We start from the raw sequence: 21,596 nt of genomic DNA, 5'->3' as shown, positions 1-21,596 counted from the left end.
ACTCCAGTGGCCCTGCTGTGTAGATGGGTCCAGCAGTAGGCCAGGCTCCCTGGTGATACAGTGGAAAACCAGGAAGGCAGGCGCCCGCAGTGGCTTTGTTCCCATCACGTGCCTGAGGCTCCCTCCGGTCTGTCCATGCAGCTGGACAGTGACCTGTGTTCCCTCCACCGACTGTGTTGATCTGACAGGGATGGGGAGGGAGCGAGGGGCGAGCCTTGCAGATCCAGGCCGGCGGGCGGCCCTGAGTTGCTGCCGTGACTAACGCGGGTCTCTTTCTCTCCACATAACTGAAATGCTCCTTGCCACCCCACAGTGTGTCGGTGGGAACCAGCCCTCCCCCGTGGTAGAACCCAAGGTAGTATACGTTAACTGCATGTCCCTGTTGTCGGTATGAGGCTGCGCTGTTTGCTAGTCTTTTCATTTAGCAAGTTACAGCTTTAGAAACCTTAAAATATGTTACCTGTAAGGGGTGAAAGGAAAGATGAAACCTCCTCTCCCGCTTTCTTCTTCCGTGCCCTCAGCTGGATCCTGTGCCTTCATCTCCCTTTTCTGTGCAATAGGACTTCTTATCTCCCCCATCTCACAGGCTCTGAGAAATCCACTTTAAAGGCAGAGTTGTTCTGATCTCTGGGGAGGGAGATGTTATGATCTCAGCACACAAGCAGAGGAGTAAGACAGCCCTCGTCCTTTCTGTAGTGATAAGTCACGGTTAAAACACCTGGGGGCACACTCAGCACAGGCACACGGATCCTTCGGCAGTGTCCCTGCACATGGATGTCTGGCCTTTGCTTTCTATGACTAAGAACTCTTGACATTGTAAGACACCCTCTGTATTCTTCTCCAGCCCTGTTAGATGCATGTCTGGACTTTCCTAGAATGTGCCTCCACTGAGGGGCTCTCCCTGTGGAGTCCACGCAATGAGTCAGTCTCCCCTGCTCCTGACAGCTCTGGAATTGGAGTCCCTCGGGCCCTGTCTCAGTTATCATCTCCTGTGCACAGGTCACAGACCCTGAAAGGTCCTATTCCATATCCTTGGAGCGAGCAGTGAGCCCTCTCTATTGTGCCGGGACCACACTTGAGCCTGATGTCGATGGGGTCTGCCCCCTGCCTTCCTCGCTCCAGGGACCGATCTTGGCGTTAACTGCTGTCGCTGTAGACCTCGGGTGTGTGATATTCTGTGCCTCTGTGTCCTCGTGTGCTAGGCCAGGGGCAGAAATTGTTATCCTCTGTTCAGAAACAATAAAATGGAGGTTCTGAGGGGCTAAAGAGAAAGAACTTGGCCCGAGTTGGTCTGACTCCCAGCCTAGGCTCTCCTGCTCAGGTGCGCTGCCTCTGTGCTCTTTCAGGGCAGCGGGGTCTTCAGCCGTCTGCTTGGGATTTCCAGCCTTGCCTGGGATTTCCATCCCCCTAACCAGGGTCATTCTTCTCAGAGACTGCAATGCAGGACTGGCTTCGGGCGCTTCCGTTTCCCCTGTGTTGTGTCCTGATGTTGCATCGCCTTCTGCAGCAATGAGTCCCTCCTTCCCAGCATCTCTTCTTGGCTGAGCAGAGCTGAGAGCCCTTTCCAGTGCCCTTGGTTCTTTCACTGTCTTTTTCACGTGCCTGAGCTGCCTTTGAAGCCATCTTCCACAAGGCTCTGCCCTCTGTAAGTCTCAGCCCTTCAGCGAGCTCCTGGGGCAGTCCTGACGGGTGTAGCCTCGGCTGTCTCTGCCCTGTCTTACAGGAGTGTGTATGATGATACGGCAGGATGTCCGTTTCTGAACCCTTCCCCACTCCCATATTTCCTGTATAAAATGGAACTTGGAGCCATGCCCTTCAGCTCTCGAAAATTTGTGAATGCCGCCTTCCCCACAGTCAGCGGTTCCCGGGTCTGACTGTACGTCAGAGCAATCTGAGACGCGTGTTAAAAACACAGACTCCCAGGGTGCACTCCCACAGGGGCTGATTCATGGGTGCGGCGGGACCTGGGTTTTTATATTTACAAGTGTCCCAGGTGATTATAAACCAGCCCGTGTCGGGGCTGGTGTTTGGAAACTGTTGCTGTTGACCATAAGTCTTAACAGGTCCAATCTGTCCCTCATGGGTCATCATGAACTTAAAAACTGTGTGGTGTCCATCTCTTCAAGTTCAGTTATTCCTCCTTTACCAGCCAGTTCCTTCAGAATCCCTTGAAAATTTAGCCCACTATTCTCATCTCTATCCTTTCTGAGCTGATTTATATAGGATTAGTATTCAGTTTTCAATGACTAAATTGAATTTCAAACAATTTCTAAGGCATGCCTTTATAAGGAAACTGAATTCAGAAATTTATTGGGCACTTGGCTTTTAACTAAATGAAAGATATCACAGTCACTGAAGTCTCCCACTAGTCTTCTGACTTGTTCATTTTGAAATTGGTTTCATCTTTGTTCTTTTCGACTTCTGCATCTGATCAAGTGATCCACAGTTGATTCCCTTGGTAACATTGCTTTAATTTCTCTTTTCTTTTCACTCAAATGAATTTACTGCTGTGTTTCCCTCAGGTTTGTGGGTTTAGGGCCCATTAAACCCTTCTTGACCAAATAAGTGCAATTCTTTTTTTTTTATGCAATTCTTCTTCATCTTGAAATCAACTTTTCTTTTTGAAACCCTTTCCATGGCCAGAGTCTGAGCACAGGGCACACTGCCCTGGGCTAAACCTCATGCAGACTGTGATCCCAAGTTCCCAGGAAACTTCATGCTGGGAGGTGGCCCTCTGACCCGCTTCCTGTTGACATCTCCCCTGACTGTGTTCTTACCTTCTCACTTCACCTTAACCTGCTGTCTTTCAAAATAACTATTATTGTAATATATAAATACGATCAATAGATAATATTATCTACTACGGTAAAGCAATAGGTATAACATTTGTTGGAATTCTGGTTTGTATGCTCAAAGAGCTTGAAAGGTAATTCTCGGCTGTTGATTCCTTAACCTCTGAGCACAAGGCCAGACAGCAAAGGCTTCGCCTCCTGTTCAGACATGGCTTCTGTCAGCCCTCGATTCGAGCTCGACTCTGTCCCCATCTCGCTATGTGGCTTTGGGCAAGCTTCTTTCCTTCTCGGAGCTCTGGTCCTATTGCCTGGCCTGGACTAATTGGCCTTTGAGGGGCTTCAAGTTGGCCTCAGTTTACAAATGGTTCTTGGAGAACAGGGAGCTGTTCCTGCATCCAGAGATTTCCTAATGGGGTTTGAGGTGGAAAGTGACAGCTAATTCAACATCTCCCCCCCTCTCCTTCCCTTAGGATGGCCCTTTCCTGGCGGAGCACAAGTACCCCACGTTACCTGGGAAGCTTCCGGGAGCCACGCCCAATGGAGAGCCTGCCAAGTCTCCACCCGCCGCCTCCCCAGTGGACCCCGCAGGGAGCAGCCCGCTGAGGCTGAGTGAGTGTCCAGACCCCAGGCTGGCGGCTTCTGGTGCCTCGGCCTTGGCACTTCCATTGTTGCACGAGGTCCCTGCACCCTCCCCACCACAGCCCACATCTGGAGAGCAGTGGGGGTGGGTGGACGGGGCAAGTCGTACCTCAGGGTGGTCCCATGTCCAGAGACGATGGCTGTCTTTCTGGGCTCACTGTTCCCTTCCAGAGCCCAGGAATCAGGGTGTGTGCCCACCTTCTTTCCACCTGTGATTATTCTACCCCCCTTTTCTCTTCTCCTCTGTTCCTCCTCTCTCGACTCCTTCCTGTTTTTCCTCTTTCCCTCCCTGCTAGACACCACACTCCACCCTCCCTGGCCCTCCCCATTCCTCCTCTGTCCTCCTGATCTCTTTCCTGTCTCTGCCTTCCTCTCTGCAGCCTCCCTCTTACCAGTAGGGTGATAGTATGTGCTCGTCCAAGGAAGAGCATTTCCTTAGAGAAGTGGAGTCAGTGGGCAAGGGTGCCAGTCCACCAGTAGCCTTTTGGTGCTTAGGATCTGATGGAGGTCTTTGCACAATAGTCTGTATTTCTCCAATAGCAGCAGCAGATCAGTGGCGGGGGTCGGGGGTGCTAGAAGGGAGCATTCTGGTCCTGACCGAGCTTTCCCCACCCCTGACTCCTCACATCTGGCTGTTTCCGAGCCAGCCAGTGTACAGGCTTCTGCCCTTGGCTAGTACTGCCTTTGGCTGCAGAAACTCCAGAGAAGCCCTTGAATGAATGTGTCCTAGCGACACTCAGACTGTGGACTTTCCTGCAGCTTCAGATCACTGTAGTCTGATCTGAGTGAGCTCTGGCATGTGCACAAGAGCAGTGGGCGGCCTGGCATATTCGGCCCTCACAGCCACCCCTCTCACTCCCTGTGTGTGGATGCTTTACCTGCCAGGAAGTGGCACCAGGAGCATTTGGTCCCCTCACTGTGTGACCCTGCAGGTCAGGTTCAGTCACCCTTCACCCCACCCTTCCTTGTGGGATTATTTTTCTTTCTGTTTGAGTTTTTCCCTCTTGCTCGATGACTCTTGTTTATTTCTTTGCTTCCCTATAACTCTGTTGGGCTGGACTTTGGCCTCTCTTGCTTCTTCATGTGGCTTCTCTGCTTCTTGGTTGGCTGGAGACCGTGGCCGGAGTGTCAGTGCCCCCGTATTAGGTACTGTACCCTTCCAGGTGAGGTGGACAGTGAGACGCCCTTGCTTGCCTCCCGGGACACCCTCCCTTTTCCAAACATTCAGCCAGATCTCCCTGCTGCCTGCACTCCCACGTCTCCCTGGGGGGAGAGAGGAAGCTCCTTGCTGGAGTTATCCTGAAAGTAGTGGGCCCCCATATGAAGACATTTGCTCACCCAGATTTGAAGCCTTAAGCTCACTAACTCCCCAGAGAGAAAACCTGGGGTACGCCTGAGCCCCTACTGGTCTCCGAGATCTTGCTGTAAAGTTCTGCCCTGAAAACAGGGCTGGGCAGACTATTCTCGACTCCTACTGAGGGAATGGCCCAGGCTTGGGGAGAAGGTTTGCAGAGGTCAGGTTCCTTCTTGTCATTCACATGTCATTTCATTTTTTCAATCTCAGGAGACACAGAAAGTGGCTGGGACGACACTGCTGTGGCCAATGACTCATCCATGTCATCGGGCACCGAGTCCAGCCCCCAGTCTCCCCTGACACCAGATGGTAAACGGAGCCCCAAAGGCATCAAGAAGTTCTGGGGAAAGTAAGTTGGTGGTGATGATCATTAATTACATTGTTCAGAATTAATATTCTTGGCTGAGCAAAGTGCCTCCATAACCCCCCTGTTTAATTAGATGTTGGAATAGCAGGAAGCACAGAGTGGTTACATGTAGAGAGAAGACTTTGGCCCAGAGAAGGAGAACTATGAAAGGCACTCCTTAAGTAGAGCCAGTTGCCGTACATATCATTCATTTTAGGCATCAGTCCATCCCACAGACCCTGAGAGCATCCTCTGCGGCTATGCCTCACGTGCTTTGGAGAGACGCATGGGTGAGACCAGTTTCTTCCTCCTCAGGGCTCAGTCTGTGTCTTAAGCGATCTTTGAAGATAGAGCGCTGAGTCTTTGCTGGCCTTGCTGACCCAGTCTGCAAAATAAGGCAGAAACTGGGGCCTCCTCCCAGGCAGCACTTTGACCCCCCAGGGAGAGGGGCCTCATCCCAGAGGCACTGTTAGAGTTGAGGCTGGGCCTTGATGCTGGCCCTCAGGGGAGGCACTGGGAAGCAGGGCCATCCCGAGCCCTGGGTGTGGCTTGTGAGGCCCTATGTAGGGGGAGTACACTGACCTCGGGCTTCCAGCCTGCCCTCTGACGGTCTCCATGGATTCCTGTCCACACAGGATCCGAAGGACTCAGTCAGGAAACTTCAACACTGATGCCCCAGGGGTGGCCGAGTTTCGACGAGGTGGGCTCCGGGCAACTGCAGGGCCAAGACTGTCCAGGACCAGAGACCCCAAGGCTCAGAAAAGGTAAGCCTCCCTCCAGTCCATCTGCAAAGAACCATGTAAAATCCTGCCCAGGATGAGTGGGGATGGGGGCTGGATGCCCCAGAGCCTCCAGAGATGGAAGGCAGGAGCCCCTAGCCCACAGCTTCTCGGCCTATCCCTTTGACACATGTGGACATTGCTCGTGCTTATATCTAGGTGCGCTGAGGCAGAGGCAGGGGCTGCCTACAGCCAGGATGTGGGGTAGGAGGTGGCGCTCCAGCCCCACAAGTAAACCTCAGTCTCCTTATCTATGAAGTGTGGGGTCAAAAACAGTTGCTTGTGAAAGTTCTTATGAGGCTCATGTGAGCTCCTACACATTTAACCCTGGCGTCAGCTGGCCACATTCAAGGGTCCCCTTCCCTCGGGAGACTGGTGGAAAGAGAGCACAGCCTGCTTCTGGGGAAGCCCCTACTTTCACACAGACCTGCTAAAGGGTGCGGGGGCAGCAGGCAGATCTGCCCTGATCCCTCGTGACACACAGTACCAAACCCTCCTGCAGTGGCAGCCTGGAAGGGCTTATAAAGAGATCAGAATGGGAGATTTTTATACGACTGTTCCCCTCACACCCTAATAAAAAAAAGCATTAAAAGAAACTTTTCCAGAGATCGCCCTGGTGGACACCCTCTCACCACCGGCTTTATCCCCCTGCTTTCCCCGCATCTCCCTTCTCGGAGAAGAGCCTCTCCCTTCCGACCTGCCCAGGTGAGCCTGTAGTCCTGTGTCTTAGGGAAACCCTTTTCCATAACCTCTGCTCCCATCAGATGATCCCCGCAGTATATCATCTCGAGTGGAATATCTCCTCCTGAAGTCCGAGTTTCGCAGACATGAACGGGCTCCGGGGCCTTTCTCGAGGTTGGACTGTGACATTCTAAACTTAGCCAAACAGTAGGAAGTAAAGGTGTTTTGTTTCGGCTGTGCTGGGCCTTCACTGCTGTGCATGGGCGCTCTCGCTGCGGTGAGGGCACGCCTGCTCTTCGTCGCAGTGCTCAGGCTTCTCGCGGTGGCCTCTCCTGCTGAGCACAGGCTCTAGGTGCACTGGCTTCTGTAGCTGCAGCACAGGGACTCAGGAGTTGCGTCATGTGGGCTTTAGGGTACACAGGCTTCAGTAATTGTGGTGCGTGAACACAGTGGCTCCATGGCCTGTGGGATCTTCCCAGACTAGGGATCAAACCTGTGTTCCCAGAATTGGCAGGTGGATTCTCATCCTCTGTACCATCAGGGAATTCCAAAATGTAAGGTTCAACCCTCTTAATTTTCAACCTCCTGAGACTGCCAGACACCAGTGGCAAGTGCACGTTAAGACTAAGATGTGCACAACTTGCAAACTAATTCTAAGTCCAGACCTTAGTGAAGGGGGAGTGATGTTTCCCTGGTGTGGCATGCTGTTCACAGACCTGCACCCCTGCGGAAGGGAGCATGTGTGGACATACCCTGCTTCCCCACCCAGCCCCCTCCGGTTCCCAGGCCTTGCCAGGCTCTCCCATGTATACTCTCAGGACCTTCGGTGAGTGTCCCCAGACCCATCCTCCAAGTGTCTTGCAGAGAAACCCGAGGATGCATAGTCCTCCTGGTCCTGCTCTGCGAGGCTTGTGGATCCACGTTTACCTTTCTAGTCAGACACGTAAATGCTCAGCAAATGTTAGTTTTTAGAGGCTAGAGAATCTAAGGATATGGTCTGAGAAGGCAGAGACCGGTTCAGAGCCATTAGAAAATAAGCTGCAGGAAGCTTTTCCATATATTCCATGAGTATTCTAATCTACTTGGCAGTCTTCTGACTTTAGACATTAATGGTTCTGGGATGAAAAATTAAAGCCACCATAAGCTTGAATGATGAAATTTTGTTCCACTTCTGGCTTTCCTTTGGATTTATTCTTGAAGAGGGGATCATTGGTTGGGTGTAAGAACTTCTCTAAGACCCTTAGGCGTTTTTCCTTAGAGCAGGACTGCATGGTTAAGGGGCCCCATTCACAGTCTGCCAAGTCACTTGGGTGTGGGGTGGCCAGTGTGGGGAACTTTCTCTGCCAAAGGCAGAACTGCAGTTCCAACCACAGAGTTGCTTTGTTTGGATGTCTTTGTGCTTTGTTAACAATAACAATGGATGACAAGGAGAATGGGAATGAAGGCCTGATAAGACTGTAAGTTTATCACAGCTGTGCTTGTGGTAACAAAAATGAGCTTGCTGGTGGGAAAGAAAGGCCTTTATTACTCTTTAGCAGAAATGTGATATAATTTTATGCTAATACTCTCTGGTATTTATAGTTTATAGATATTTAGGTGTAGTCTTTAAAAAATATTGTCTCCAGTATTCCTATAGGAAAAGTTCATTGTTAGTGAAAGTCTCCAGCCCTAATCTTTTCTTTTTTTTCCAGTGGAACAGTTGTTTGCTAATATAATATTTGATAATGACATTTTATAGGAACTCTCAGGTTATAGAAGAATCCATGTTTAAAAATTTTCCTGTTTTGCTGATTTATGTTCCAATGGACAGAGGAGCCTGACTGGCCACAGTCCATGGGATCGCCGAGTCAGACATGACTGAGTGACTAACACACACACACACACACACACACACACACACACACACAGCACTTCTGTACGGTGAGTGCTTGTTGCACCTACAACCTTCTCAGCATTAACTATTTGCAGCTTTTCTTTGTTTAAACTTCTAGTTTTATAGGCCTCCGCAAATTACATTCTTACTGTTAATTTTGCTTACATGTTTCTTTCTTTTGTGAATTGTGAGCATTTTTGCCCATCTTATTTAGTTATGAATATCTTTTAATTAGTTATTTAATTTCTATTTGTTCTCCATACAGTATATTAAGATATTAAGCCACATCTAAAAATTGTGATAGGTCATGTTTCAGGTTTGTTGCAGACTTTACTTTGATATATGAAATTTTTAGGTTTGTGTACAGTAAGTTACCAACTTTTCCTTCGTGATATCTTTCATTATTTTGTTTTAAACATTTTCAATGATTTTTTAAAAACTGGTTTTAAACAATGAATTTTTAAAAAGTAATTTTTAAAAACTTCAAAAGCCATCTATTTAGAGATTTATTTTGGTGTGCAGTGACAGAGTGTTTTTTCCCCAAGAAAAAGTAGAGTGTAAATGTTTAAGTCAGCCAGACTTTAAAGCCGCATTTCTGGCCCCCATCTCTGGAGGGGTTTTCTGAGTTCGTCTACAGAGTGTATTGCCTTAGTGACTCTAGCTTATGAGTCGTCTCTGATCAGAGTGCTTCCCTGCCTCCCTTCCCTGCCCCATTTCACTGCCTTTGTCCCAAGGTCATTTACTTGTCTGGGCCCCTTCCACAGTCCAGAGAGGGTTCACCCAATGTACTGACAAAGCCCTGTGTTTGGAAATTTTTTCATAAGTAAGACATTTCAAATTCAAACAGTTTTGAGACTGCTGACTCTTTATTCCAACTTTCCCTTGGTCTATGCTTAGACTAATGTCAGATGACACTGGAATAGCTATGGGCATTGGGTTTGGTGGAATTACGTTTATGTGGTTTGGAATCACTTCGTGTTTAGTTTACTAAGGTTTCATTAATTAGCTGTCCTACTATAAAAATGGCTTCCAGTGTGCCAGGGTGCCCAGCACTCTGACGCAGAGATTCAAAGTCAGAGATCTTGTTCCAAAACGAACTTGTCCTCTGGCATTTGGTTTCAGAAGTATGGGGTAGTGGGAAAAGAAAGAACATTTGAAATATACAAAACCAGAAGCTAGTCTGTGGAAAGTCTTTCCAGTCATCAGATTTGCATAATCCTAAACAGGAGATTTGGTTCTCTTGGTGCTTTTTCAAAACAGAAGTCCTCTCTTTTCAGAAAAGGACTAATGAAATACATGCAATGATAAGGGCACCCTGTGTTCTCCGTCTGCCATGGGAATGGCCTGTTTGATAAATCACACTTACATCATTTTAACTGCAATTTGGAAAGATGTTTTGGAGCATGTTAGTAAAACAAGTGGTTTGGCTGTATATGAAAGGTACTTTCTCTGTCATCTCTAAATCACTTAACACCATGTTCAGCCCCAGACAAGAGTATGGGAGACCCTGGCACTGACAGAATTCCAGGAGGTGGGAAGGTTGGGTTTGCTACTGTGGGAATACCACAAGCTTAGGAGAGCAGAGACCATTCACAAAGCAAGAACTGGGAATACGATTAAGGGTAGAGGAGCATGTCAAAGCTCTAGGATGTTTTGAAAAGGTCTACAGGACAGAGGCATTCAAATTACAGTCTCAAAAACACTTATTTCACCTCAGAACTAAAATGTCTCTCTGATATGTAGAACATTTGTTTCTTCCCAATTCCCAGAAACTTAGAAACTAAAATTAAAAGGTAATAGAAGTGATAGAGTGAGCACTGACATTAAAAGAAACTATTCTGATATTAAGAAAAATATATACACAAAAAATCTCAGATCAAACCAAATGCAATAATTCACCATGAGCAACAGATAAATTCCAAACAAAATAGTGAATTTTGTGGTTGTTGTTCAGTTGCTAAGTCATGTCTGACTCAGCGACCCCATGAACTGCAGTACGCCAGGCTTCCCTGTCCTTCACTGTCTCCCTGAGTTTGCTCAAACTCATGTCCATTGAGTCAGTGACGCCATCCAACCATTTCATCCTCCATCACCCCCTTCTCTTGCTTTCAATCTTTCTCAGCATCAGGGTCTTTTCCAGTGAGTCAGCTCTTTGCCTCAGGTGGCCCAAGTATTGGAGCTTCAGCATAAGTCCTTCCAATGAATATTCAGGGTTGATTTCCTTTAGGATTAACTGCTGTCTAAGGAACTCCCAAGAGTCTTCTCCAGCACCACAGTTTGAAAGAATCAGTTCTTTGGCGCTCAGCCTTCTTTATGGTCTAACTCTCACATCCGTACGTGATCACAGGAAAAACCATAGCTTTGACTAGATGGACCTTTGTCGGCAAAGGGATGTCTCTGCTTTATAATACACTGTCTAGGTTTGTCAGCTTTTCTTCCAAGGAGCAAGTGTCTTTTAATTTCATGGCTGCAGTCATTGTCAGCAGTGATTTTGGAGACCAAGAAAATAAAGTCTGTCGCTGTTTCCATCGTTTCCCCATCTGTTTGCCATGAAGTGATGGGACCAGATGCCATGATTTGCGGTTTTTTGGTGTTGAGTTTGAAGCCAGCATTTTCACTTTCATCAAGAGGCTCTTTAGCTCCTCTTCGCTTTCTTCCATTAGTGTGGTATCATCTGCCTATCTGAAGTTGTTGATATTTCTCCCAGCAATCTTGATTCCAGCTTGTGCTTTATCCAGCTCCACATTTTGCATGATATACTCAAAATAGTGAGTAGGTCCCTTGATTGTTGTTCAATAAAGTGAATCATATGAACACAATGGCAAAAGATGAAAATTTCTTGATTTTACATGATACACTAACTTTGACCAAGATGATGTTGCCTAATATGCAACAGCCACAGGGACATTAAATAAATGTCAACTCAAAAAATATTTAATAAACACCAGAAAGCTTGAATGCTGTGGAATTTTACAGCTCATATCTAAAGGACACTTTATAGTTTTCCTAAATTTAATGATTCTAAAATTGTATTTAACAATACCATTTTTAAATTGTGAAGCTGAAAGGTTTTTTAAAAATACTATCAAAATAACAAATATTGGTCCATTGTGCTAGAAGGAAGGTGGAATTAAGCTCCTCATGGAAAATACAGCCTTGCCCCACCCACAGATTCAAATAACCACATATCAGATTTCTACTGGTTGAATCCATGGATGCAGAACTCACAAATACAGAGGGCTGAGTGAACTATGCCATTTTATCTAAAGGGCTTGAGCATCCCTGGATTTTGGTGTCTTTGGGGTCCTGGAACCAATCCCCTAGCAGATATAGAGGGATAGCTATGTTATTGAGTTGTTGACATATGAAGCTAGCAGAGACCACCAAATATGAAGGTAAAGCACTATAGAAGTGTATTTGGAATTAATGAAAACATTATTTTTCTGGATTCCATGATATTTTTCCACTTTAGCTAGATTTGTAACTTTTGTGATTTTTTTTTATTCTAAATACACATTTTGTTCCTAATTTTGTATTCAAATCGTGCATTCACATATTCCATCTGCATTCAATTCTTAAAGAGGTCCCCCGCCCCAGATTTGATAAGTTCCAGGTCTCAAAAAACCTAGATCTGCACGTATTCATGATTCATTAGAAACCTAGGCTCCAGGCTGGGTGACCAGCACCTGCTCTAAGGCACACACCATCTCCTGCACCTGCTCTAACATGCTGCTTCCTGGTCATCCTGGCTCTTTAAGAAATCCTCTCACTTTCAAGGAATTTTTTAACGCCTCATTCAGGCATTAAAATTTTTCTTATTTTAACCAGCATTTTAGAAGTACGTCCTTAAAAGCAGTCTTTTGGAATAGCCAGTCTTCTATATTCCGTGAATCTGCCTTTATTTAAAAAAAAAAAAAAGGATATAAAATTGCTTTGTCAACCTCCCCCCACCCCCGACAACTCAACTGGGATTTGCGTGTGCCATTGTATTCAGACTGTAAATGAAAAATTGATGTCTGTAAGAATTGATGGCTTTGTAAAAGCAGGCTTCCTGTCGAGGAACATGATCCAGCTCTTCATTTATTCATATCCTTTTTATGCTGCTCAGTTGAGTGTCATAGTTACCACCTCCCCCATCCCCCCACACAAGGACCCACTCAATTCTCGTAAAGGCAGCGCTTAAACATTTTATAATTTTGGTTGCTATCAGTGGGATTTAAAATTATTTTAACAAAAATATTAGTGTCTGTGCATTGGTATATAGAAAATCATGTATGTCATGTAAATATTAGGAGTATGTGTATTTTATAACTGGCCACCTCACTGAGTTCTCTTGGGTTTTCTAGGTAGACAATCATGTCATTTTGAAAAGAGTGGGTTTATTTCTACCTTTCTAATAGCTATATTTTTGCTTTTTATTTTTTCTCTTCTTATACTTACTGCAACTCTGACCAGTGTTACTAGTGTGATAAAAAAGTTTTTTTATTGATTTTAATTTGAATGCTCCTAGTGTTTCATTAGTAAATAAGATTTTAACTATTGATAATTGGAGTTTTTTTTTTTTAATGTTTGAGTAGTGATACTTTCTCTAGCTTTCTAAGCATTTTGGTAAAAATGATATTAAACACTGTGTAAAACATGATTCAGGTGTGGATCTAAATCCTAACGGGGCTGTGACTCTGGGCTTTGGTTCAGGTGTGTATGTATGTGGACTGCGTGTTCATGTGAGCACAGCTCCCTGTGTGTGTGTGTGTTAAGTCCCTCAGTCATGTCTGACTCTTTGCGACACCATGGACTGTAGCCCTCCAGGCTCCTCTGTCCATGGCATTTTCCAGGTAAGAATACTGGAATGGGTTGTCATTTCCTATTCCAGGGGATCTTACCAACATCAAACCCATATCTCCTGTGTCCCCTGCATTGGCAGGCAGATTCTTTACCACTGTGCCATCAGTGAAGCTCTTGAGCACAGCTTCCTGAGGCGCGTGTAACTGCCCCAAGCTCTCAGCAGCTGCAGATCTGAGATTCCCACCAGGTGTTATCCCAGGACACTCAAGAGTCTATCTTGAATGAGTATGTTTTGGTTCAACTGGATCTCATTATGGGGGTTGTTTGTTTAAAACTAGTCCCTTTTTGTGAGGCACTATTATGTTCAGATGGAGCCCAGGCTCTCATGCTAACAGGGTCATTTCTTGCTTCCAGTGACGCCAACGCCCCCTTTGCCCAATGGAGCACGGAGCGTGTATGCACGTGGCTGGAGGACTTCGGCCTGGCTCAGTATGTGATCTTCGCGAGGCAATGGGTGACTTCTGGCCACACTTTACTGACAGCTACCCCTCAGGACATGGAAAAGGTACGGGCTGAGCCCTGGGTGAGGAGGCTCCTACTTCTCCCCAAACCAATGCATGGGAAGATGAATTCCCCCCCATTCCTTCCCACCCACCACCCCGACAACATGCCCACACGTAGGAAGATGGGCAAAGGAGGCCAAGATTCTGTTGCTGCAGGTTGATCCCAGGGCGGTGGGCAGAGGTCTGCTGTTCTGCTGCACCGAGTGCAGGATCTCCACCCAGACACAGGAGCCTCTGAGAGCTGGGTTGCCTGCCGAGATTTCACAGCTGTCTCCATCTTTCACTTGCAGGAGCTGGGAATTAAGCACCCTCTTCACAGGAAAAAGCTGGTTTTAGCAGTGAAAGCCATCAACACTAAGCAGGAGGAGAAGTCTGCACTGCTGGACCACATTTGGGTAACACGTAAGGACAGGCAGATGTGTGTATGTTTCTGGCAGCTCCCTGCGAATGTGTGCCTCAAAGGCAGCTGTCTCCTTGGGATAGGCAGACAGATTACTAAACTTTAGGGGAAACACAGCTGGAACTTGAATGATAATTTGCTGCTGCTTTCTTTTTATGTTTTTTTTTGCATCCACAGTCTTCGATTTTCACAAGTCTCACTTCCCCATTTCTGTAGGTTGGCTTGATGACATTGGCTTACCCCAGTACAAAGACCAGTTTCATGAATCCAGAGTTGATGGGCGAATGCTGCAGTACCTGACGGTGGTGAGGACCCTCCCTCCAGTGTTTCAGTTGTCCCTGTGAGCACCCAGCTCAACGCAGGCGTCCCCATGGAGGTTATTTTACACTTGATCCCACCACCTCTAGCATATCCTTAAGGTCTTAAAACAGTGTCATTTGTTACATAAGACGCCCCAAGTAGCAAGGTACGAACTATTGTGCCGAGGGAACTGTTGCCGTGTCCATGTTGTATTGAATGGTCTGGAAAGGATCCTCATGGGGTGTTGTCACTTCAGAAGCTCTGGTTCATGCACCAAAACTTTGTTCTTCCAGAATGATCTCCTCTTCCTAAAAGTGACCAGCCAGCTACATCATCTCAGCATCAAATGTGCCATTCACGTGCTGCACGTCAACAAGTTCAACCCTCACTGCCTGCACCGGCGGCCGGCTGACGAGGTGAGGGCAGGGTGCGCCCTGTCCAGGTAACCCTGAGCCAGGACACACAAGATAGGGCGTTAGAAAGCCAGGAAATTATCGCCACTCACTAAGTGGCTGCATTTGGGACCACGGTGCTGTGGATTCTTCCCTTTGCTAGGGCTTCATGATGCCCCAACATGCCTGTGGCCTGAACTCTGTGTCCATCGCAGCCACTACGCCTCCAACGTCCATCTCCCTGGGGGAGATACGTGCTATGGGCCGGAGGGCAGTGGCAGCAAGTCTTTTAAAGACGTTATTACGGTTAAAGGGGACAAGGAAGTGGAGCAAAGGGGAGAGAGAGGGGTGAAACAAAATGGAAAGATGGTGTCAACGTATGCAGAGGAGTGGAAAAGAGCCTGTGAGGAAACCAGGTATTTCAGAATCTCTGGGTAGGTAGAACATTAACTGACCTCCAGCTCCAGATTCACAGGGAATCCATGAGCAGGTTTTGCTAGAGAAGAAATAGTAGAGTTAACTCAGCAACCCACAGCCTGGGGAATTCCCTGATAATCTTCCGTGAACCTCAGAGTTCTTCTACAAGGTTGTCAGTAACACCCTGCCTCCTGTGTTCTGGGAACTAAGTCTAACCCTGCTTTAAGAGTACTACTCAGCTTCCCAGGGGATTGAAAACTCCTAGCCGTACTCTCTATCCCCTCTTTTCTCCCTGTTCAACAAAGCACGTTTTGAATGCCTTTATATGTCAGGCACAGTGCTGGGCATTTTGAAGACCCAGATGCCACTTGAGGGCACTCAGGTGTAAGTATCTTAATGTGTAGTCTCTGAAAACATTTGGCCACGCCAGTGAGATCATTATTCTATAAAACGCTCAGCTCATCATTGGCAGTCCTCTTTTAAAGTGCTTCTGGATCACTGAATGGGTAACTCCATGCCTTCATGTGTTAGTCTCGAAGTAATCAGAGAGTCAGGGAGTAACGGGATTCTGCAGTTAGATATCGGAGTAGGAAGATCCTGCAGGTTGAGTGAGAGCTTAACTTCTTGGGAACGAGGCAGGCTCTCAGGCAGCTGGCATGGAGGCCTGGGTCAGCAGGCATAAGGTAGGCCTGGGTGAGGCTTCTAGGGCTGACTGACTCCCAGGGGCTGGCTCCACAGAGGAGCCTGGTAGGACCTGTAGGCCTAACTTCTCCACTCTCCTTCTCCCCTCTCACAGAGTAACCTCTCTCCTTCAGAAGTTGTGCAGTGGTCCAACCACAGGGTGATGGAGTGGTTGCGGTCCGTGGACCTAGCAGAATATGCGCCCAACCTTCGTGGGAGTGGCGTCCATGGAGGGCTCATTGTGAGTGGCTCTTTGAGCTGGTTCACTTGCCTAAGTGCTCCTGGGGTATTCAGGAACTAATGTCTAAGGGCTAGACATGCATCCCAGTAAGAAAGTTGATACTTCATCGGAACTCCTTGCATAAATTGCAATCTCAAAATAGAATTTGATCTGTTGTGGCTGAGATTTAATAGGCTTCATGGAAATAAGATGGGCTCTGGGAAGACTTTCCCAGCTACAGGCCCAGAGGAGTCCAGGATCCAGGGCAAGGGTCTGCATGAAAACTGCCTATTAACCACCTGCTGCTAGAGGAACATGGGGCTGGGCAGGGAGAGGGCACCTAGGTGTCACCTCCTGCTTGTCAGGGGACGATCCATCTCAGCACTCAGCATTATCAAGAGGCAAAGCTGGCAGAGAAATGAGGAAGGGGTGATGACAGGGATGAGAAGCGAGACAGCCTTGGCTAAGAGGGCACAGCTCTCCACTGGTCAATCACAGAGTCGGGCCCATGCCAGGAAGCAAGCAGGGCGGGGACACAGGACAATGCCCTGGAGGCACCCAGGTTGATGGGGGCCTGTTTCTCAGTGTCATCACCTGGAACCACTGGTGGTCATCGCTGGCTGACTTGTCTGGTTTCTTCTTAGATCCTAGAGCCACGCTTCACAGGGGACACCCTGGCCATGCTTCTCAACATCCCGCCACAAAAGACGCTCCTCAGACGTCACCTGACCACCAAATTCAACGCCTTGATTGGCCCTGAGGCTGAGCAGGAGAAGCGAGAGAAAATGACCTCACCTGCTTACACACCACTGACCACCACAGCCAAAGTCCGGGTGAGTTGCCAGACCCTTTCTGGGGTGGCCACAGGGACCTACTTTCTGGCCCTTAACTTGGGCAGCAGATAAGCCCGGACCTGGTGCCAAACCCAAGTGGGCTGCCTGGACGAGGAGGCTCTCGTGACTTTTGCTTTGGCTTCTACCTTTGGTTTGATTTTATGTTACTCTTTGTTAGGCCAGTTCCCACGGACTCTTGAGTCCAAGGGTGTGCAGGTTTCTTTACACAGAAATGATGTGCAGGCAGCATCCAGTCCTCTTTCCTGATGCTACCTTGATTCGTTTTGCAAAGCAGACAAGTTCCCGAGTGTGGGTGCCCTGTGCCAATTAGAGCTGTCTTACCAACTCAGTGAGTGGCCCTGTGGGCAGCCAGCCCTGGAGGCGGCCAGCACACAGCTAGCAGAGGTCCCGAGGTCATCTAAGCACCAGCACCACTCAGAGGGGCTCTGAATCTCACACATCCCCGCTGCCTGAGCTTTCCTGCCAACTCAGCACAGCTCTGGTGCTGGAGCAGGCAGGAAGGGCTATCCATGTGGCTGCCCTAGGTGCTGTGAGAAGGCAGGGGGTGCTCCCCGTGTGGTTGCAAGTCCTGTGAACTTGGCCTCTGAACAGACTGCAGCATCTTCAGGGAGTCCCGAGTCCTCCCAGGGAATGTCAACATCACAGGGCAAGAGTTTTGGGCACGGAGCCTTGGAGGAGCAGCTCTGCTTGCTCAGGACAGTTGATCTGTTGGCCTCTCCCCAGCAGGCCAGTTGCTTCCAGGAGTGCTATTTTGTGAAGAGAGTTTTTCTAGAAGCAGTTTGCCTTATTCCTTTCCTCACAGGCCTGCTCTAACATGCATTATCAGGTGAGCTCCATACCAGCTCAGTCATCTCTTTCTCATCGTTTTGCATCTGCTGTGTTTTAGCCAAGGAAGCTGGGATTTTCACATTTTGGAAACATAAGAAAAAAGAAGTTTGATGAGTCGACGGACTACATTTGCCCAATGGAGCCCGGCAACAGTGTCGGTGATGGTCACAGGGCCTACAGTGGCGCCCGGGGCCTCAGCACCCTCGATGCCCCTGAACTGGACGGGTTGGAGCAGGTGGGACCGATCAGCTGATGCCTCTGTCACCCGCACTGCCTGTGCGTCCTGCAAGCTCACAGTAACTCCGCGTGTGTCACCACGTAACTCACCTCACCCCCGCGTGTGCGCATGACCCGCAGAGAACATTCCAGCCATTGCGCACCCCTGGGCGTCTTTCTCCGAACCCTGCGGGTGGTGTGGAGAAAGGTATGGAGGTACCTTTCTCCATGGAGAAAGGAGCTGCATCCTTGCTAAGGGGCCAGACTTGGGGACTCAGGAGGAAGGACACTTTAGGATGCTTGTACATTTTCGGTAAGTCTGAATGTCCAGCTATAGCACTGGTGGCCACACCTGAGCTTGGACACAGGTCCCAAGACCGCAGACAACCCCGAGGGGCTCAGCTCTCAGGCCCCTCAGCTGCTCCCCCATGGAGGGCAGTCCCAAGTGCCTTGGGCCTGTGGCCAGAGTTTTGGCTGCAGGGACAGAGCAGGGCCTTCTGCTGCGGGGACAGTGGAACTATCGTGACTTCATTCAGCGGTGGTCTCTTCTTTCAGTAATAAAACCCGTATTTATGTAGAAAGCGAGCAGCACAGCCTGTCTCTAAGCGTGTCCAGGGGAGTGAGGTGGGCACATTGACAGCTGGAGTGCTGCTCAAGAGCCCACACTGCTGAGCTGGGCTGTGATTTGCGGGTGTCCTGAGAGAGGGGGATGGGGCAAGGAGGCACCCCCTCCCAGCCTTTGGAGGAGCCTGTGGCCTCACTTCAGGGTGCACGGCCCAGTGGGAAGCCCAGAGGCACTTTGCATCTCACATTCTGCTGTTGTGCAGACCCCGAAGCTGGTCTCCATTCTGGCGAGGGGAAACCAGCCTGCCTTGCTGGCAGGCCTCTCTTCTTGCGTGTGTTGTGCGGGCTCTGCTGTGACTGCCCTCCCTGGGCCTGTGTAGGGGTTGCTCTGCCTTGGAGCTGAAAGAGACCTGGCTTCCTGATTTAGAGGCTGACTGACTGAAAGTGGGTCTTCTAGCTGGGCCTGGTCTGGCCAAGGATAGGGGAGGGATGCACCCGCCAGTCTGGGCTCCTGCTCATGAAATCCCAGTTGAGCCCAGGCAGCTTTTGGCTCCACTGGGTCTCCTGGGCCTTGTCTGCAGAATCCAGACAGCAGCCTCATAACTGGTGGCCGCAGCAGGGCCTCACAAGCCCAGTTTGAACTCTGGTTCTGTTCCAGATGGAGGTGATGCAAAGTACCAGCAGCCTCAGGCCATGGCCTCCCAGCCTCCTTTGAAGTCCAGTTAGCAAGGAATGTGGGCACTGGCTTGCAAGTTGTTAGCACAGCTGCTGTTTGATCCCAGGGCCGGGACTACTGACGAGAGGTGCTCCCCGGGGCTGATAGCTGGGCACAGCGGTTTAGAGCTGTAGTCAGGGCAGGCTTTACCCCTTGTTCCTTTCTCATCATGTCCTGGTGGGAGACTCTCCGCATGTGCCTGCTTTCAAACCCTGCATGGGACTGTGATGTCACTAACTCTGTGCGGCCTCAAGCAAGTCCTGTATCTCTTGGTGGGGCCCAGTTTTCCCACCTGTAAAATGATGGGTTATAGGCAATGCCCTCAAAGGGCAAATTTACAATGTCCACAAAGGTTTTGGGGAGGAGGAGCGGACCGGCCATTGCCTGAGCAGGTGGGACCGGAGGTTCCTGGCAGTGAGGATACCTGGCTATGCCTACACTGGGGCATCAGTGTCTGAGGTCCTGCTGGTCCTTTCTGAGGTCGGCATCAGAAAGGCCTTCATCCCACTCTCCGTGCTCCTGTGTCCCCTCAGAGCTGGCACTGAAGTGGGACCGTGGCAGTGTAAGTGATGGTGTGGGACAGTGGAAGCTCTGCCTTTCCCCAGGGATGAGCAGTGCGTGCTTCACCCCTGTGTCGCTCCCCAGGGCCTGGCCCACTCCTTGCCCACTCTCCCGGGGAGCAGGCCCAGGCAGATTAGGACTTGCAAACCACCTCTGCAAATCCCGAGCTCAGTCCACGAGCACTGACCAGGCCACTGCCCATTTTACAGATGGCACCTTCGGAAGGCACCGTGATGCAGATAGGGCTCCTCTCCCAAGACATTCACCGCCTCACGGTAGGACTCTGGCCCTCTCTCTATAGTAGGACCCGTGCTGGGGAGGCCCCGGGAGTTTGGTGTGGGGCTAGCTTAGCCCCGCTGTCTAATCCAGAGCCTGTAGCGCCAGCGCCCCTGCTGGGGGAGAGCAGATGGGACTGAGGGCTGGTGCCGGAGATGAGCCAGCCCTGAGGCAGATAGAGGCCCAGAGGCCTTCTCCACTGGCCTGCTGCTACTCTTGAGCCAAAACCAGCTAAAGTGTTCTAGGTCGCAGGCCCTCTGTCCAGGCCCGGCTGGTGAGGAGACCAAGATACTCAGCAGTTCTGGGTCACCTGCCTTGTCAGCCCAAAGCCCAGGCCTCACCCCTGCCTGATGGACAGGGCTCTGCCCTCTCCGCCCATGAGACACACATTTCCTGTCACGCCTCTGACTTTACGGACATCACAGGCACGAGTCCATCCTGGCATGTCCAGTTGGGACAAACTGTACCATGTGAAGCAGCTCAGACCCAGGGAGAGGAGCCACTCTGGAGGGAGACTGACTGTCCCTGTCTGTGACCTTGGGCAAGTCACTGTCTGTCAAGCAGGGCTGATAACATCCTCCTTGCCAGGCCGGCAGGCAGACCAGAGCTGGCAGAAAAAGGCCAGAGAACAGAACCACATTGGTGAGGCCCGGTGCCTCCCAGGGCCTGTCAGTTCTGGACTGCCCCAGCATGAGCCCACTGGCCACAGCGTCCACCTCGCTGAGGCCTTTGCTGGTTTATTGAGCAGATTATAAAGGCTGAACCCAAGGCAAGACAAGATTGGGGGACTCTCCGAGTCCAAAGAGGATCACTTTTGTCAATTTGTTTTTTCTTGGCTCGCACACTGAACCCACCCAGCCTTGTCCTTCTCACTTCTGACAGACCTTTGGTGGCCATGAGCTGGCACCTTTAAAGGTCAGAGCAATCTACTGTTGATAGTGTTGGTGTCCCTGGGACACCATGGACTTACAGGGCGCTGGTGTCAGGGCCAACCCAGGACCCTGCTGCTCCCCATGGAGCAGCCGCAGGGCAGGCTGGACCCGTTGAATGCTGTTGAGCAGGGCCTTCGGCTGTGTCCTTTCAGACGATGCTGAGCCAGGACCAGCTGCTGACCGACTCCCGCCTGGCCACTCCCAGATCTGAGGACTGGAGATGACTCTCTTCATGGCTGGCAGCCCAGAGAGGCACGTGTGTGGGTCCCGAATCCGCTTCGATGGGAAGCTCGCCCACGGCCACCCACAGAGCCCAAACTGGGCCCCAGGGCATCTCCGACGTGGGTGCTGACAGGACAGTGCGAGGCTGTGGAACAGATGTCCACAAGGTGGCCCACAGGTTTTCAGCTGTGCTGTGCTCTCCACCA

At 49.7% G+C, this 21,596-nt stretch overlaps 1 protein-coding gene across 3 annotated transcripts in view; it reads left to right on the top strand.

Annotated features, from left to right (window-relative positions):
• The window catches only part of PPFIBP2 (PPFIA binding protein 2), a 153,891-nt gene extending 132,499 nt beyond the window's left edge, over positions 1-21,392 (top strand). The window contains exons 14-27 of one of the 3 annotated variants that reach the window (XM_068989080.1): positions 314-355; positions 3,263-3,401; positions 4,545-4,577; positions 4,996-5,134; positions 5,767-5,895; positions 13,664-13,814; positions 14,103-14,214; positions 14,429-14,517; positions 14,806-14,928; positions 16,118-16,243; positions 16,867-17,055; positions 17,963-18,139; positions 20,170-20,235; positions 21,321-21,392. In XM_068989080.1, coding sequence (XP_068845181.1) covers positions 314-355; positions 3,263-3,401; positions 4,545-4,577; positions 4,996-5,134; positions 5,767-5,895; positions 13,664-13,814; positions 14,103-14,214; positions 14,429-14,517; positions 14,806-14,928; positions 16,118-16,243; positions 16,867-17,055; positions 17,963-18,139; positions 20,170-20,235; positions 21,321-21,392 — 1,587 coding nt within the window. Of the gene's footprint in view, positions 1-313; positions 356-3,262; positions 3,402-4,544; positions 4,578-4,995; positions 5,135-5,766; positions 5,896-13,663; positions 13,815-14,102; positions 14,215-14,428; positions 14,518-14,805; positions 14,929-16,117; positions 16,244-16,866; positions 17,056-17,962; positions 18,561-20,169; positions 20,236-21,320 lie in introns of those variants that run through there. The other 2 variants (XM_068989081.1, XR_011146011.1) reach the window with 2 other exon arrangements.
• Positions 21,393-21,596: the final 204 nt, after the last annotated feature.

Source organism: Capricornis sumatraensis, chromosome 16, assembly GCF_032405125.1.
Source record: "Capricornis sumatraensis isolate serow.1 chromosome 16, serow.2, whole genome shotgun sequence".
Lineage (NCBI taxonomy): Eukaryota > Metazoa > Chordata > Mammalia > Artiodactyla > Bovidae > Capricornis > Capricornis sumatraensis.
Note: the sequence above shows the minus strand (reverse complement) of the source record. Positions and strands in the feature narration are given on the sequence as shown.